The sequence below is a fragment of the Diabrotica virgifera genome, chromosome 3 (assembly GCF_917563875.1).
Source record: "Diabrotica virgifera virgifera chromosome 3, PGI_DIABVI_V3a".
Classification (NCBI taxonomy): domain Eukaryota; kingdom Metazoa; phylum Arthropoda; class Insecta; order Coleoptera; family Chrysomelidae; genus Diabrotica; species Diabrotica virgifera.
The window spans coordinates 56,767,713-56,786,016 of record NC_065445.1 but is presented as its reverse complement, the minus strand read 5'-3'; the positions used below and the strand labels follow the sequence as shown (position 1 = coordinate 56,786,016).

Genomic DNA, 18,304 nt, shown 5'->3' with positions numbered 1-18,304 from the left:
GGCCAAAATGTTAAAATATGGCGGATCAAGGATAATAAGTAAAATACATGAACTGTTGAGAAACATATGGATACGAGAAACAATACCAGCAGATTGAACCGAAGCAGTCATAATATGTCATATATTTAAGGAAGGAGATAAAAGCGACTGTCAAAACTATAGGGGCATAGCATTGCTTAAGATAACATACAAAATGGTATGTAGCCATGCATATTAAAAATAAACTAGAAATAAACACTAAACTATGAGAATATAATTAGAGAATACCAACGTGGATTTAGGAGGGGGCGTGGTTCTGTGGATCAAGTCTTGAATCTTTGGAAAATATTGGCAAATAGTCACGAATATGGAAAACAGACAGTCGCGCTCTTCATAAACTTTAAACGGGCATTCGACAGATTGAAAAAAAATAAAAATTTAAAGCATTCAAAGTCAAAAATAGCATTAGATATAACAGAAAACAAAGTCAAAGTGCATAAGAACTTAACTGAAAAATTTTAAGTCAGAGAAGGAGTACAACTACCCATTGTCATCGCTGTTGTTCAGTATTGTTAGAAAAAACCTTCCAAGAGGCACACATAAACAGGTCTGGCCTTGTATATTCCAAGAAACACCAGTATCGTCTGCATTTGCAGACGATATCGTGATCATAGCCAGAAGTAAAACATAATTAAGAGAGACAGTGAGAAGATTAGAATAAAAAGCAAATAGCAAGGACTTTATGTATATTAATGAAACGAAAACCAAATATATGAAATGGACGGACGAACCGTTCATTAACGGACAGTACCTCACGCTGCGTATATCAAAGAATAAAAACTACAAATTTGAACAAGAAATTTGAGTACCTGGGAGCGGTATTTTCGTGTGAATCTGGTAACAGCGAGGAGCTACAAAAAAAACATGGCTGGGAATTGCTGTCCATATGCCCCAAATAGAATGCTGAGATTTAACCAAAGCTATGTGAAACACCAATAATTTCAATGATACCAAGGTACGTAGAAATTCTGAGAATATCGATTGATGAAATCCCGAAGAGCATTTTGTAATACAGTATCGAAAACCCCTTTGTTTTTTAATTGCTAATCAAGCAGGAGCGACACTATTTTCACCGTTGCATGTGTACCTATATGTAATCGGGGAACATTTTCTGTTTAAAATTTTTTTGACACATTTTTGACCCTGGCAACATACAAATTTGTTAATAGGGAACCGTTTTAAGCAAGATGGTGAAAAAAAAATTGAATCTGAATATTTTTCCGCACATATATTTACGCATATTACATACAATGTTGTATACATACAACAGTTAAAAATAATGTAGCGACCGCTTGATTAGCAATTAAAAAACAAAGGGGTTTTCGATAATTTTTTTATTGCAAAAAGCTCTTCGGGACTTCATCAATCGATATTCTTAGAATATTTACGTATCTTGGTATCATTGAAATTTTCGGTGTTTTACACAGTATTTGAGGGTTAAAATGGCCGATTTTGCAATTTTTTGTCCAATGCCAAAAAATTTGTTTTAGGAAAAAACAAAAAACAAACGTTTAAAATTTTTTACTTTTTAATCCTGGCAACATGCAAATTTGTTAAGAGAGGATATTTTCATGGATGATGCATGATGGTGAAAAAAATTGAATCGAAATATTTTTCCGCACATATATTTACGGATGTAACAAATATACATGCAACGGTTGCCAATCAAGCCCCCGCGCCCGCTTGATTGGTAATTAAAAAAAGGGGGTTTTCGATATTGTATTGCAAAAAACTCTTCGGGATTTTATCAATAAATGTTCAAAGAATATCTTTTACATGGCAACATTGATATTTTCAGTTTTTCACATAGTTTCTGAGGGTTAGAAATGGCCGATTTCACAATTTTTAATCGCTTATTAGTCAAAAACTATCAACTTTAGAGAAAAGTCACTAAAGACCTTTTCTGTTTGGAATGATCCAAAAAACCTAAAAAAACTTTCTTCGATGCAAAAAAAATAAATTTAGGAAAAAAACAAAAAAAAACTTTTAAAAAAATTTTGACCAACTTTTGGACCTGACAACATGCAAATTTATAAAAAGGGGACCTTTTTGAGTAAGACTGTGCAAAAAATCCGAATCGGAATATTTTTCCTAGCGGATGCGCAGTGGCTTTCTGGACTATATGTCTGTATTTTATTTTATTTTATTGTATGTTCAATTTGCAATTTATATTAATTTTGCAATATACCGGTTTTGTTTTTTCTTTACTTTATTTTTTTTTATATTAACGATTTATCAAATTTCAGAAAATTGTGTTTGTTATTGTTATTGTTGTTATTTTTTTTCTGACTTTATGTATGTTAAGCTTTATCCATAAAATTCTATAATTTTCAGTGACAATAAAGCATATTTCTACTCTATTCTATTCTATAATCAATCTCTGATGGGGGAATACCTTGTTGTTTAATTTTTTGTGCGGTTCATTTTTTAAATAGTGCAGCCGATATGTGAAACAATTGTGCATTTAATGATAGAAGTATATAATTTGGACCACATATACTGCACATATAAAGGTTCAAATTTGGATACGAAGCCATCTTAGATTTCGCCTTTTACAAAAATGGCGGGGATTCAAAATGGCGACTATACATTGTGAGTAATAGCACGATAAATTTTGAACGAGACTTCAGATTTTAACCAAATTTAGTATATAGGTTCTTTTTTTGATTTGTAAGATCGAGGTCTTGAATCGAAAGAATCGGTTTACCAGAAGTTGTGTTTTTCCTGGTTTTTATGTAAAAATATGCTGTTTTTTTCAATTCTTTCGCCCTGTATGTATTCATTTTTCAAAAAGTTAATACCGCCATTGAAAAGAGCGTAAAAATGTTTTTTAGGAAATATTTTTTAACTTTTTAGTTATGTTAATTATCATTTAATAAATGCAAAACGGATCTCCACATGTACCTATATGCGGCAGATTCGTGCAAATATTATAAGAATTATTGTGCATTTAATGGTAGAAGCATATAATTTGGACCACATATACTACACATATAAAGGTTCAAATTTAGATACAAGGCCATCCCAGTTTTTGTTCCTTTTAGAAAAATGACGGGCATTCAAAATGGCGACTTTTGAACGAAACGTCAGATTTCAAACAAATTTTTTTATATACGTTTTTTTTTATGAATAATATCGAGGTCTTGAACAGGAAGAATCGGTTTGTGTTTTTGCTGTTTTTTTAAGTAATAATATGTTGTTTTTTTTCATTCTTTCACCCTGTATATATAAATTTTTCAAAAAGGTAATAACGCCATTGAAAACAGTGTAAGTATATTTTTTAGGAAATATTTTGAATTTTTCGGTTGTGTTAATTATCATTTAATAAATGCATAACGTATGTTCACATGTACCTATTGGCGGCAAATTCATTTTGAATGCCCGCCATTTTTGTAAAAAAATTAATTCTGAGGTGGCATATCTAAATTTGAATCTTTGTATTTGTAGTATGTGTGGTCCAAATTATATGCTTCTACCATTAAATGCACAATAATTCTTATAATATTATTTGCACGAATCTGCCGCACATAGGTACTTATATGTGAAGATATGTTATGCATGTATTAAATGGTAATTAATATAACTAAAGAGTTCAAAATAGGAACAACATATTTTTACATAAAAAAAAACAGTAAAAACACAAATTCTGGTAGACCGATTCTTCCGGTTCAAGACCTCGATATTATACATTAAAAAAATAACCTATATACTAAATTTGGTTGAAATCTGACATCTCGTTCCAAAGTTATCGTGCTATTAGTCACATATGTATAGTCGCCATTTTGAATGCCCGCCATTTTTGTAAAAGGAACAAAATCTAAGATGGCCTCGTATCTAAATTTGAACTTCTCTATGTGTAGTATATGTGGTCCAAATTATATGCTTCTACCATTAAATGCACAATAATTCTTATAATATTTGCACGAATCTCTCACGTAATATAGGTACATATGAAGATACGTTTTGCACTTAATAAATGGTAATTAAGAGGATCGGTACGTATTTTCGGCTGCAATGCTATTCAAATGGTGATTCATTTTTTCGAATCCTGAGAAAACTAATAAGTCCTTTTGAAAAATTTAAACGCAGAATGAAAGATTACGTTATTAGCGAGGGCCGAAAGTCCCTGAGAACTTCTAAAATTTTTTTTTTTTTAATAAGTTACAGGGGTGAAAAACTAAGAGAAAATTTAGTGTGATTTTTAATTTCAAATATATCATTCAAAATAAACTTTTTATTTATTCTAAGGGACTTTCGGCCCTCGGTAATAATTTAGTCTTTCATTCTGCGTTTAAATTTTTCAAAAATATTTATTGGTTTTTTCAGGATTCGAAAAAAATGAACACAATGCCGTGGTAATATTTTCCAAATCTATCTTTGTCTTACAACGCACTCGGCCGAATATAATATTGTCAGCATATATTGTCAGTCAGACACTGACAATCAGTGAAAATTTTAAATATTTGACATTGCATCGGGAATATGTTGAGTTATTGATTAAATATTATTATTGATATATAGTGTATTTGATAAATAATTGATTTACGACGTGAACTTAATAAAAAAGTTATTTATTGTGTATATTATTTGTGGAAGATCCAAGCAGAGAATACATCAGGATAATATATTCTGTGATCCAAGTATTTTGTTGTTAAAGATGTTCAAAATTGTAAGCGTTCCATAACAATATATTATTAAAAAATCACTTTAACACTTTTCCTCTTTTCTTGATTGAGTATTAGTCTTTGTTGTACAAATAAATTATTACAATCACTGAATACATAGTTAGTAAAAAAATTATCACATTTATTAACTGAATTAATAATTTGCAATTATAAAAATAACAGTTATCCAAGAACATTCAAAACCCATCTCTTTAAATTAATGATGACATTTTCAAGTAGAATGACATTCTAGTAATGTTTACATATCCAAACCAGTGTCAATTTTACTACACGTAATTTGCCGTGTAAAGACAGAAAAAGTAGGGATACACGTAAAATATTTGCGAATTATGTACCCATAGCCTTAACATAACTAAAAAGTTTAAAAATATTTTCTAAGAAATATTTTTACTCTCTTTTCAGTGGCCGTATTTTTTTTGCACAGGCTTTTGCCATTCAGTCAGTAATGGCCGTATAAACTATTTGAAAAATTAATACATACAGGGTGAAATAAATGAAAAAAAAACAACATATTTTTACATAAAAGCCAGGAAAACACAACTTCTGGTAAACCGATTCTTCCGGTTTAAGACCTCGATTTTAGACATCAAAAAAGAACCGATATTACAAATTTGGTTGAAATCTGAAGTCTCGTTCAAAAGTTATCGTGCTATTAATCACATATGTATAGTCGCCATTTTGAATCCCTGCCATTTTTGTAAAAGGCAAAATCGGAGATGGCCTTCTATCTAAATTTGAACCTTTATATGTGTAGTATATGTGGTCCAAGTTATATGCTTCTATCATTAAATGAACAATTCTTATAATATTTGCACGAATCTGCCGCACTAAAAGTAGAATAGAGTAGTTTAAACGTTGTTTCGCTATTTTTTTTTTTAATATTTCATCTAACAAATATCACAATATACCCGGTATGTTTTCCACTACGTCTTAATTATACCTTTAACTTTAAAAAAGTTAGAGAAACATATTAAAAAACTTGTTATTTTATATAAGCTTATAAAAAGAAATTTAATCTCAACAAAAACGAATAGCTCAAAACTTTCGTTTGAATCGTTCTTAAATCAAAGCTTTTGACGAACCGAAATCCGAAAAGTAATCTCGAACTTTTTTTTAAATTTCAGGAATTGTATTTGGATGACAACAACATCGAGTTTATATCCAACAGAGCTTTTGATGGCCTTCGATTTTTGAAAACTTTGAGCTTGAAAAATAACAGGCTTTCCAGATTTCCGGCAGGATTATTTACAAGTGTATTTACACTTGTTCATCTCGATCTCAGTTACAATCGCCTGGAAACTCTCGTTTTCGACTCAATAGAACAGTTTTACAATAATCTGCTACATAATGGAACAATTCATTTAAAAGGTGAGTTTAACTTTTTTCATTTGGCAATAACAGATTCGGCTTTAGCAAATAAAGGGATTAATATACATAGGGAGTTACAAAGCAGGGATTTGATAAAAATTGTTTATTTGAACAATATACACTCGAATTTTTAATAAATAGCAGGAAAATGATTTTTGTCCGATTTGTAATATAAACAATTTGATATTTAATACATTATGATATGGTAATGGAGCCCAAGCGGGGTTTTTTGCAGTTACTCGAGCGCGTCAGATTAGCATATGAGGAGAAACCTGGTACCCTGCAGATGTACCTCTACCATATATTGGCTCTTAATACAGGGGAGTTCGTTAAGGGGGGCCCGAAAAAAAATATATCCTTAAAATAACTCGAAATTGTCAGATTAAGATAAGGTAAGTTAAGTACATGCAAAAGAGTATATATTTCAAAAATCTGACGATTTGAGCCGGGCGTAAGGAAATAGGTGAGTCCCAAAATTTCACAAGAAAAAAGATGACAGACAGAATGACAGATCGAAAAACTAAAAAATATGTGCTCAATATTTTTTAAAAATCTATCGAATGATACCAAACACGACTTCCCACGGAGAGGGGTGGGGGTAAATTTAATATTCTAAATTACGAATCCCGCAATATTTCGCGAAATGAACATCAGACCGAAGAACTGTAAAATACACTTATTCAATATTTTTTTAAAATCTTTCGAATGGCATCAAACACGACCCCTCACGGAGGTGGGGTGGGCGGTTAATTTAAAATATTAAATGGGAGCCTCCATTTTTTTATTGCAGATTTGGATTCCTTACGTAAAAATAAGTAACTTTTATTCGAAACATTTTTTCTAATTATGAATAGATAGCGGTATAATCGGAAAAAACGATTGTTGGAAATGAAAAATTACATTAAAAATGGACAAGTCCCCACTAAAATGGAAAACTTTACTTAACTTTTTTTGGCTTTAGGACCTACTCTTCACAACCCAATAGGTCCCCATAACGCTCGAGTTTAAGTAATACCGGCAATACGCAATTGGTAATTCACCAGTGGTAGATACGGGTTTTCCCTGTTAAAATCTGTACGTTTCTATGCGACTAGCAATGCGAGAGTGGGGCAAAAGCGACTAAGAACATTGCGCGGTCGCCATGCGCGACTACAGATTTTACTTCCAATTTTTCGGAGAGTGGTTCTACTGATTGCTAAAATGGCTAACGGAGCTGCATCCAAGCCATCGTTTTACACCCCCACACATGCACACACGCGCACGCACTTACATAAACTGCTAAGTCTACTCACAAATTGGAAAAAACTAATAATTATGTGTGAAATTTCTAGTGTTCGATCGTAAGGGTACCCCCCGTTAAGATAGGCAAAATGCCCTCACTCCCAGAATTCAATTTTATTAATTATTTTACGTTCTATGCAACTAAAAAATTAAATAACGCGGATTTTTAGCTCGCCATTCCCCTTACCCCTCCCCCCACAGCCAAAAACGTAGATTTTTAGATTTAATTTTTTTTAGTTGGGTTCCAATTGATTTAAAAATTTCAAAAAATTCACAAGTGTAGCTGAGGCTTTTACAAAACATGTCTATTTTTTATGGACCCATAGATCGAGTGTACATAACCTCAAATTTTTTTTAACTTTTTTAAAACCTATAACTTTTTTTTGGAGGGGGCTGCAGGTCCAATTTTTTTGCATTTTATGTATTTTATCAAAAGCTATCTTTCTGATTTTTTTCAGATTTTTCCGTCAGGTCCGCCATTTTGAAAAATTAAGAAAACTGTTTTTTAGGGGGTTTTTGAAGATTTTCTCCATTTTATAGACTGCAACATAGATCAACTCAAGGTTTTGTTAATAGATTATGTATAATTTAAAATAACTGAGTATATTAGGATATCCAAAAATTGGGCGAAACACTTTTAAACCCCCCAAAGGCCATGTTTTTTTTAAAGTTTTGTAAGAATTTTTTACGGATCTAATTATATTTTTTGTGGTCGATACAGCCTGAATATTTTTTTTATTTTTTTACGTTCTATATGATTCAAAAAAAATTAGGACTTACCGCAATTTTAGCCCACGTCCCCTATTCCCCCTCCCACACAGTCAAAAATATCAATTTTTCGATTTTTTTTAAGTTGGTTTGCAATTAAATTATGAATGTTATTCTGAAGTTATTTCTTTGTGCCATTTTTGTAATTAACTATTCTAAATGGTCATTTTTTAGTTAAATTGTGGCTTATTTCCCATTTAGAATAGTTAATAATTATTAAATTATAAATTACAAAAAATTCACACGCACAGCTGAGGCTTTTACAGAACATCTATTTTTATGGACCCGAAGGTTGAGTGTAAGTACATATTATAACCTCTTTGTTTTTGTTTTTTATTACGTATATTTTTTTGGTGATGGATTTATGTCTATTTTTTTTTGTGTTTTGTGTGTCTTATCAAAAACTATATTTCTGACTTTTTTCAGATTTTTCCGTAAGGTGCGCCATCTTCAAAAATCCGCAAAACTGGTTTGTTCGGTGGTTTTTAGAGATTTTCTCCATGTTATAGACTTCAAAATAGATTAATTCAAGGTTTTTTTTATAGGTAATGTAGGTATAATTTGAAATAACTGAGTTTTTAGGGATATTTTATATAATCTATTGAATAAACTTAAAAACAACCTGCTAGTTTTCACAATCATAAACTTGTCAGGATGGCACGTTCCACAATTAAAATTATGTTTCACAATTAAAACTTCCCCTGTTTCCATACCTACATCAAAGTTTGTCCGACTAGACACCGTTAAACTATTCAGATATTTTCAGCTTGCTATTAATCAAAAATAATTTCAAATTTTTGCAATATTTTTATATAAAGTAAAGATATCATTTTGATAGCTTTTGGGTAGGATACAAAAAACAAAAACAAAACAGAATAATCAATTTAAGAAAAATACATTATTTTAATATATCCTACTTCTTGTCGTTTTGTGAATCAAAACATTTTGTTCTTTGTTAGTGTGTATTTAGTAGGTACCCTAATATTACCTTCCATTATACATATTCTAATTATTCAAACATGTGCTTGTACCATCTACATAACCTATATCTCTGCTCTGCCTATTATAATGTCATTTTGATTCACGTTTACTGCTACGTAAAACACCATAAAAAGAATAAGGAAAGTATTAAAAAAGAATATATAGCTCCGTATATACTCGTAGAGTATTCGGAGAGTATATTCGTTGGTATAACACTTCAGTTCTAAAGTCTTTATCGCTGTCTTCGTCTATTACAGGTATACCATCTGTATTGTCAAAGAGTTTTGTAAGATATTCTGCTGGCTTGATGATTTTTGTAAAATATCTTCCATGCGATAAATATTATATTATGGCAGCTAATTATATGCGAACAACAGCCTATGGTCATGTTACCGTTTGCGCAACTCGCATCTACAACAGTATCTATCGTTTAATGTTTTCCGAACCATCTTAGTGTGGCTCATAATGCAAATATTCCATGCTGTATGCCTGTCCCCATTAGGTAAATTATTTCGATTCATTTTTTTGCACAAACTTATTCAAAAACAGGTCCTTATAACAAATCCACATGGTGCCAAGCAGTACCGCGGTCGGAAAATTGTTAAACAATTTTTTAAACGAATTCAAAAAATCATTTTTTTCACTTCGAACAAATTTGTTTTAGATTCTCTGGATCAACCCGAGCAAAAAAGGTCTCTTGTGATTTTTCTATAAAATTGACTGTTGTCGAGTTACATGCAATTTAAAATTTGAAAAACGCGAAAATGGCCATTTTCAAGGCTTAATAACTCGATTTAAAATTATTATTATGAAAGTCATAAAGTGACCAACTCAAAGTTTAAAGCCCCCCCTGCAGGAGCCTGAAGAAATTTTTGTCATTATTTTATTACTATTATTTTTAATAATTAAAAATGAGCGCTAACCACGTATTGAACCGGCCGTCCGCGAGAGAGATGTAAATTCATTGGACGTTTTAAAAAAAATATAGATTGGAAGTCAAAAATGCGTTTTAAAAAAATAAAAAAGGAATTTTGAGGTTATATGTATTGTACACTTGACCTACGGGTCTATAAAAAATAGATATGTTTTGTAGAAGCCTCATAAAATTTTTAAATTAATTGCACTCTTAACTAAACAAAAAAAAAATAGAAAAATTGACTTTTTTGTGAGGACAGGGGGAGGTGGTGGTGGGCTAAAAATGCGACTAGTCTTATTTTTAATCACACATAACGTAAAAACATGAAAAAAAATATTCAGGCTCTATCGATCTCAAAAAAGTATAATTATACCTGCAAAAATCCTTACAAAACTTTAAAAAAAAAAACATGGTTTTTGGGGGGTTTAAAAGTGTTTCGCCCAATTTTTGAATATACTAGTATACTCAGTTATTTTAAATTATACATAATCTATTAACAAAACCTTAAGTTGATCTATGTTGCACTCTATAAAATGGAGAAAATCCCCAAAAACCCCCTAAAAACAGTTTTCTTGATTTTTCAAGATGGCGCACCTGACGGAAAAATCTGGAAAAAATCAGGAAGATAGCTTTTGATAAAATACACAAAATGCAAAAAAAATTGGACCTGCAGCCCTCTCCAAAAAAAGTTATAGGTTTTTAAAAAGTTAAAAAAAATTTGAGGTTATGTACACTCGACCTATGGATCCATAAAAAATGGACATGTTTTGCAAAAGCCTCAGCTACACTTGTGAATTTTTTGAAATTTTTAAATCAATTGGAACTCAACTAAAAAAAATTAAATCTAAAAATCTACGTTTTTTGCTGTGGGGGAGGGGTAAGGGGGGTGGCGAGCTAAAAATCCGCGTAATCTCATTTTTTAGTTGCATAGAACGTAAAAAAATTAATAAAATTGAATTCTGGGAGTGAGGGCATTTTGCCTATCTTAACGGGGGGTACCCTTTATGAAATTAATTTAAGATTATAAAAATATCCAAAACATTTAAAATTGTTCAAAACCTTTCCCGGTCTCTTCACACCATCATCAGTGATACTTAGACATATTATGCAAAAAGCAACTTCCAAACGGTAACTTCTTCTAATTGTGCCTTCTCCTTTTGAACGTTAGCCGAAAGACAACTAGTTTAGAAACTGCTGCATAAAAGATTTCTGCAGATGATTGGTCAAACCATCTCTTCAGGTCTTGCAGCCAAAAGTTGTGGTGTCTTCCTACTGATCCGTTGCCCTGTACTTTCTCTTGTAATATTTTTTTATTACTAAAATTCCAACAGGAATCTTATGATTATTGCTGTATGCAATAAACAAGTTATTTCTATCTAGAAGATACTACAAGAAACTTACCTAAGGTCATATTCACCAATAAATCCTTAGGCGCTAATACATAACAGCACTACTAACTAACGTGTATACTTTAGCCCCACTTTGCTCTGCTTTTTCACTTATCACACTTATTTAACTTACCGCACTAATTCAAACGGCTTCGTTCTTTTAAGTCTTCTTATCTGGTGAGCGTTTTCTTTAGAAGTTTGATAGTTTTGACGTTCACATGATTAGGGAGCCTTTGTTTATGACTCTCGGCAAACTAAATTATTATCTGGCTAACCGTATTCATCTGAAGGTCTCGATGAAGATCACAGATTCTGAAGTACAGTTTGTCATACGTAGGAAAGTGTTTGAAAACCTCACAATCGCCATAACGCATGGCGATTGTAAGATTTTTAAACTCTTTCCTACGTTTGAGAAACTATACCATGGGGTGTTGACGATGCTCCGTAACACTTGATTCTGACATCGTTGTATAATTTGGACGTTACTTTTTTTTGTATGTATCCCATATGTCCATATTGCTTTAAGGACTTGCATATATAATAACAATTTGTTGTAAGTAGACAGAGTGGATATTGCATATTGCCAGGATTAAAATTGGGTCAAAAATTGTTTAAACGTTTTTTTTTGTTTTTTTTTTTTCTAAAATTATTTTTTTTGCATGGAACAAAGTTTTTTTAGGTTTTTTGGATCATTTCAAACAGAAAAGGTTTTAAGTGACTTTTCTCTAAAGTTGGTAGTTTTTGACATATAAGCGATTAAAAATTGAAAAATTGCGAAATCGGCCATTTTTAACCTTCAAAAACTATGTGAAAAACTTAAAATTTGAATGATACCAAGGTAGGCAGATATTCTTTAAACATCAATTGATGAAATCCCGAAGAATTTTTTGCAATACTTTATTCAAAACTCCTTTGTTTTTTAATTTCTAATCACGCGTGCGCGACACTATTTTCCACCGTTGCATGTGTATACAGTATAGTGCAAATGAAAGGAATAAATTCGTTATTTCGTAAACCGGCGACTTTAAGGAAAAAACCCGAAACGGGTCGATTTTTATTTTTATGTTTTAATATTGTGGGATATATGGTATACTAATGACGTCATCTTTCTGGGCGTGATGACGTAATCGATGATTTTTTAAATGAGAATAGAGGTCGTGTGGTAGCTCATTCGAAAGATTCTTCAATTCTCTATTCAGTAATGTAAACATTTACATAATTATTCATACAGGGTGTCCAAGAATTTTTTATTAAATTAAATTATTTGACAAAAAAAGAAGTAGAAGGACACCCTGTATAAATAATTATATAAATGTTTATATTACTGAATAGAGAATTGAAGAACCTTTCAAATTAGCTAGCAACACGACCCCTATTCTGATTTAAAATAATCATTGATTACGCCATTACGCCCAGATGGATGACGTCACTAGTATACCATATATGCCACAATATCATAACTTAAAAATAAAAATCGACCTGTTTCGGATTTTTCCTTAAAGTCACCGGTGCACGAAATAACGAATTTATTCCTTTTAAAAAATGAATAACCATTTTCAATTTCGCTGCAAAACGAAAATACAGCCGAACCATATTCCAGTCCAATCAGAGAATGCTGCAGGCACCTCTACCGGTTTCGAAACTTATTAGTCTCTCATCAGGAGGCACATATGCTGCTCTCCCTGATCCAACCAAAACAAACCCCAGCGTGCAGTCACGGATTGCAACGAACGAAATTGCCCTAGCGGCAACTGCTACCAAAAAGACTAAGTTTTCACTCTAATGGCATATAAAACAACATAATGCTATTCTACATCCCACCAGAATGAAAACAATAGGAACCTTCTCTGGTTACACCTTCGAGGCTTCTACAATTTGCAAGTCATACGGATGCTGAGACTAAGGAAGATGAGGGAATTCTACAATTTACAATTCACGTCCCATCTGCTCAGCGCGGTAAAGTTCCAACGACCCTTCCTTTTATTCCTTCCTTATTCCTTTTATTTGCACCATACTGTCGGTGGAAAATAGTGTCGCGCACGCTTGATTAGCAATTGAAAAACAAAGGAGTTTTGAATATTGTATTGCAAAAAACTCTTCGGGATTTCATAAATCGATGTTTAAAGAATATCTACCTGCCTTGGTAACATTCAAATTTTCAGTTTTTCACATAGTATTTGAGGGTTAAAAATGGCCAATTTCGCAATTTTTCAATTTGTGATTATTTATATTATGTCAAAAACTATCAACTTTAGAGAAATGTCACTACAGACCTTTTCTGTTTGGAATGATCCAAAAAACCTAAAAAAAACTTTGTTCCATACAAAAAAAAATAATTTTTGTTCCTGGCAACATGCAAATTTGTTAAAAGGGGTCCTTTTTGAGTAAGATTGTGCAAAAAATCCGAGTCGGAATATTTTTCCTAGCGGATGCGCAGTGGCTTTCTGGACTACATGTACAGATTTTGTTTCATTCAATTTTTGGTCCATATGTTAATTTGTTCAACAGAATTTTGGAGCATGGTTGCTGCTTCCTGGTGGTTTTTTCCGACTGCTAGAATGCTTGTGTCGTCTGCAAATGCTTCAATTGTGTTAAGTTCTAATGATGGGATATCGCTGGTATAGAGCAGGTATGGCATTGGCTCTAGGACACTTCCTTGTGGAACTCCAGATTTAACTTGTATTAATTCTAAATATACTTTCCCATTTTTAACTCGAAAGTATCTGTCGGATATATAATATATATAATAAAATGAGATGATTGAAGAATATTGTTTTGGTAGGAATCATCTCATTTTATTATATAAGATAATAAAGTGGTCATGCCTCACTTTGTCAAAAGCCTGCGCTACATCGAGAAAAATTATAGAACAGACTATTTCTTCTTCTAGAGCTTTTTCTACTATTGTATATATGTTGTTCTATGTACCTAATCTATCGTTGAGTGGTTTTCTCTAAACCCAAACCAATGATTAGGAATTCGATTTGTTTCTTCTATAACCGGTTTTAATCTCTTTAAGACTAATTTTTTATGTAATTTCAACATGACAGGCAACAGACTAGAAACTTATTGTAGTGGTTTTCCTGGTATTAGTATCATTATGATTTCTGCCACTTTCCGTGTGTTTGATACGTACCTCAGTCTAAAGGAAGCAATTATAAGATATTTTAATGTAGCTTTTCTGTTTCTCAACTTTTATGAATAACATAGCTTCTTCTTTGTTTATATCCGGAACTTCTTCATTTATTCAATCAACTGTGGATGGTGGAGCACACTTATATCTTTATATTGTTTCCTGTTATTTTCTCTGTCTACCTGTGTTTTCTTTCACTTTTCATTGACATTGAAAGTATATAATTCCTGAAGTTGTTCAATTTCTAAGCTTTTTGTTGACATTATCCCAACGTAACCTTATCCCTACCCTGTATGCATTTTCCGTTCCACATGCTTTCGCAATTTTCATTTTCGCTTAACTCGTTGTGTTTCTTCATTTAACCTTTCCAAATACATAATTTTTTATTGTGCACTTTCGAGATTTTGTTTCCAATCAATGGTAAAGCTACTTTCACTCCACCTTTTACTGGGAGTACTTTATTTGGGACTGATTCGTTCTCTCATTGATCCTATTTCGTTTATACAGGGTGTTTCATTGGGAAACGGAAATATTTTAATGGTAAATAGAGGTCACCGAGCAGGTTCTAGATATAGTACATCTTTTGCCTTACGACTTTTATAACCGAGTTACTGGGTGTTCTATCGATTTTGCCCATATCTTTCCTATGCCATAACTTTAGAACCACCCTGTATATTTTTTTGATATTTGGTACACATATGTCTCATTCAAAACTCAAACGACCGACATACTAACCATAAGAAAAATCCAGGTCCGGATTAACAAAAAATTATAAAGTAATTTTGACCTTAAAACAACACCCTGTATATTGAAATTTTGAAAATCTGTTTGCATATTTGAAAAGGGCACAAAAAAGTAAGTTTAATGGTTCGCTCTAATTTTTCGGCCAGACAATTTTATGACTTTAATTTTGAAATTATATTGAATTTTTTAATAACTTTGACATTAAAAAGCAGTTATTATTAACTTTTAGTTATAAATTTAGTTATAAATTATAAATAGACCAAGAAAAAGGTGGTGCGATAACCTAAACAATTTAGGAGGATAATATTGAAGAAGAAACAGGCTTTAAAGCCTACATACAAGAAGGAAGAATAAGAAGAAGAAGTTATAAATTATTAAAGTTAATGAATAAATACTAATTTTAAAAATAATCAATACTTATTTACCACATTGGAACGACCCAATTACTAATGACAAGAAAAATCCAGGCCCGGATTAAGAAAAAAATATACAGTAATTGTGACCTTGAAACAACACCCTGTATATTGAAATTTTAAAAATTTGTTTGTGTATTTTAAAAGAGCATAAACAACTGCGTTAAAAGATGCATGTCAAATTTTTGCGCAGATAATTTAATTGAAATCATATTGATTAATTCTGTCAAGGTCACAAGAAGATACCGGAAAAATGAAGAACAATCCCAATGTAATTAGAAAATAGATTCGAAATATTTTAAAACGAGCAAGGAAATGCATCGAACAAAATGGCGGACATTTTGAGCAACTATTATAGTTCAAATATTTTTAATTTATGTTAAATTGTTCAATTATAACGAATTTTTGTTTTATTAGATATAAGTAGCAGTTTTTTTAATTCTTTTCTAAATTATTAAAATATCCCAATTCTCGCAATTCTAATTTTTAATGATGTGCATATAGCTACAAATCCAGAGAATCTATGAAGCCAGCGTAGTAAATAAGTATTAAGTATTTTTAAAATAAGTATTGATTCATTAACATTAAATTATTATTAAAAGTTAACAATACCTGGTTTTTAATCTCAGAGTTCTTTAAAATTTCAATGTAATTTCTAAATTGATGTAATTAAATCAACGGCGAAAAAATTAAAATAAGCCTTTAATCACAGTTTTTCATGCTCTTTTAAAATGCGCAGACAAATTTTTAAAATTTCAATATACAGGGTGATGGTTCAACGTCACAATTACTTTGTATTTTTTTCTTAATCCGGACCTGGATTTTTCTTGTCATTAGTGATTGGGTCGTTCCAATGTAGTAAATAAGTATTGATTATTTTTAAAATGAGTATTTATTCATTAACTTTAATAATGTATAACTAAAAGTAAATAATATCTGCTTTTTAATGTCAAAGTGCTCAAAAAATTCAATATAATTTCAACATTAAAGTCATAAAATTGTCTGGCCAAAAAATTTAAGCGAACTATTAAACTTACTTTTTTGTGCTCTTTGCAAATATGCAAACAGATTTTCAAAATTTCAATATACAGGGTGTTTTTTAAGGTCAAAATTACTTTATAATTTTTTGTTAATCCGGACCTGGATTTTTCTTATGGTTAGTATGTCGGTCGTTTGGGTTTTAAATGAGACATATGTGTACCAAATATCAAAAAAATATACAGGGTGGTTCTAAAGTTATGGCTTAGGAAAGAAATGGGCAAAATCGATAAAACACCCTGTAACTCGGTTATAAAAGTCGGTAGGGCAAAAAATGTACTATATCTAGAACCGGCTCGGTGACCTCTATTCACCATTAAAGTATTTCCGTTTCCCAGTGAAACACCCTGTATTTGCAAGTTTTTTTGGTAATTTATTTATTTCTCATTTTGGCGATATCTATTTCCATCGCTCCTACCACATTTTAATTTTTTTATGTTTTCTTTCGTTTCTAATTTATCTAAATATCCTTAATACTTGTAGTTGATGTTTCTATCATAATCTATTAGAAAATAAATACTTTTTGTGAATAATGTAGCTTTGAAATACATTAATATAGCACTTGCTTCTGGTTTACGCTTCCATTATTGATTCTAAAAGCACTCCTAAATTCTTTCTTTGGGCAATAAATTTGGAATAAAACCAGGCTACGCTTTACAGTTACCCTAAATTATAATTTAAACTGTAACACTACATACATATACTGTTAGCTGTTACAGAAAGCCATTATTGTCACAAATTACGAAGTGTTGTTGCTGTAATCAATTTCCGCGCATATGCATAATGGAGATAAAGTAATATTGGCCACTGTTTATAAACACCTCATATGGATGATGAATATCAAACACATGGTTATAATACGCACGTACGAATATGGATCGTATATAAGACACTTGGATAATATAGTACGTATTATGTTTCTAATGTTTTTAATGTTTCTAATTATATATTCTTCTTCTTCTTCCCCTTGATGCGCCTATCCGTGACTAATTTTGATGATCATCATGGCGACCTTTATTTTATTTGAAGCAACGCGGAAAAGCTGCACAGATGTTGAATTGAACCAGGTTCTGAGGAACCGAATATTCTTCTTCTTCCTAGACGTCGCTTTACAAATATTTTTCCTTGCAGAATGGCTTGTAGGAAGGCATATGTGGATTCTTCTTCTTGTTGTAATAGGACTATGCCCTGTTTCTTCTGTTACAGTATCTGCTGCGATCCCGAGCTCCAGCTCTCGTATCGTCGTTTTTTGGGTCTTCCTATGGGTCGTTTGGTGTTGAGCTTGCCATATGTTCAGGGTCTATCCCATCTACGTGGTCTCTAGACATGCTTCGTCGTGCTCTTATCCATCTCACCAAGTCATGAACGATTAGCTCTCTCAATGTGTCTTTGTTTCGTATTCTATCTCTGAGTGTAATACCTCTTATGGATCTTAGGGTGTTCGTCTCTGTTGTTCTCATTATTTGTTTGGTCTTTGTTGTATCGGCCCTTGTCTCAGCTGTGTATGTCAATACGGGTCTAACACATGTCTTATAAATGCGGACTTTGCT

The 18,304-nt window shown here is 31.8% G+C and overlaps 1 protein-coding gene across 1 annotated transcript in view; it reads left to right on the top strand.

Moving 5' to 3' along the window:
* The window catches only part of LOC114324501 (connectin-like), a 1,593,699-nt gene that overhangs the window by 1,363,202 nt on the left and 212,193 nt on the right, over window positions 1–18,304 (top strand). Inside the window, exon 6 of the mRNA XM_028272355.2 lies at window positions 5,849–6,092. Coding sequence (XP_028128156.2) covers window positions 5,849–6,092 — 244 coding nt within the window. The remainder of the gene's footprint in view (window positions 1–5,848; window positions 6,093–18,304) is intronic.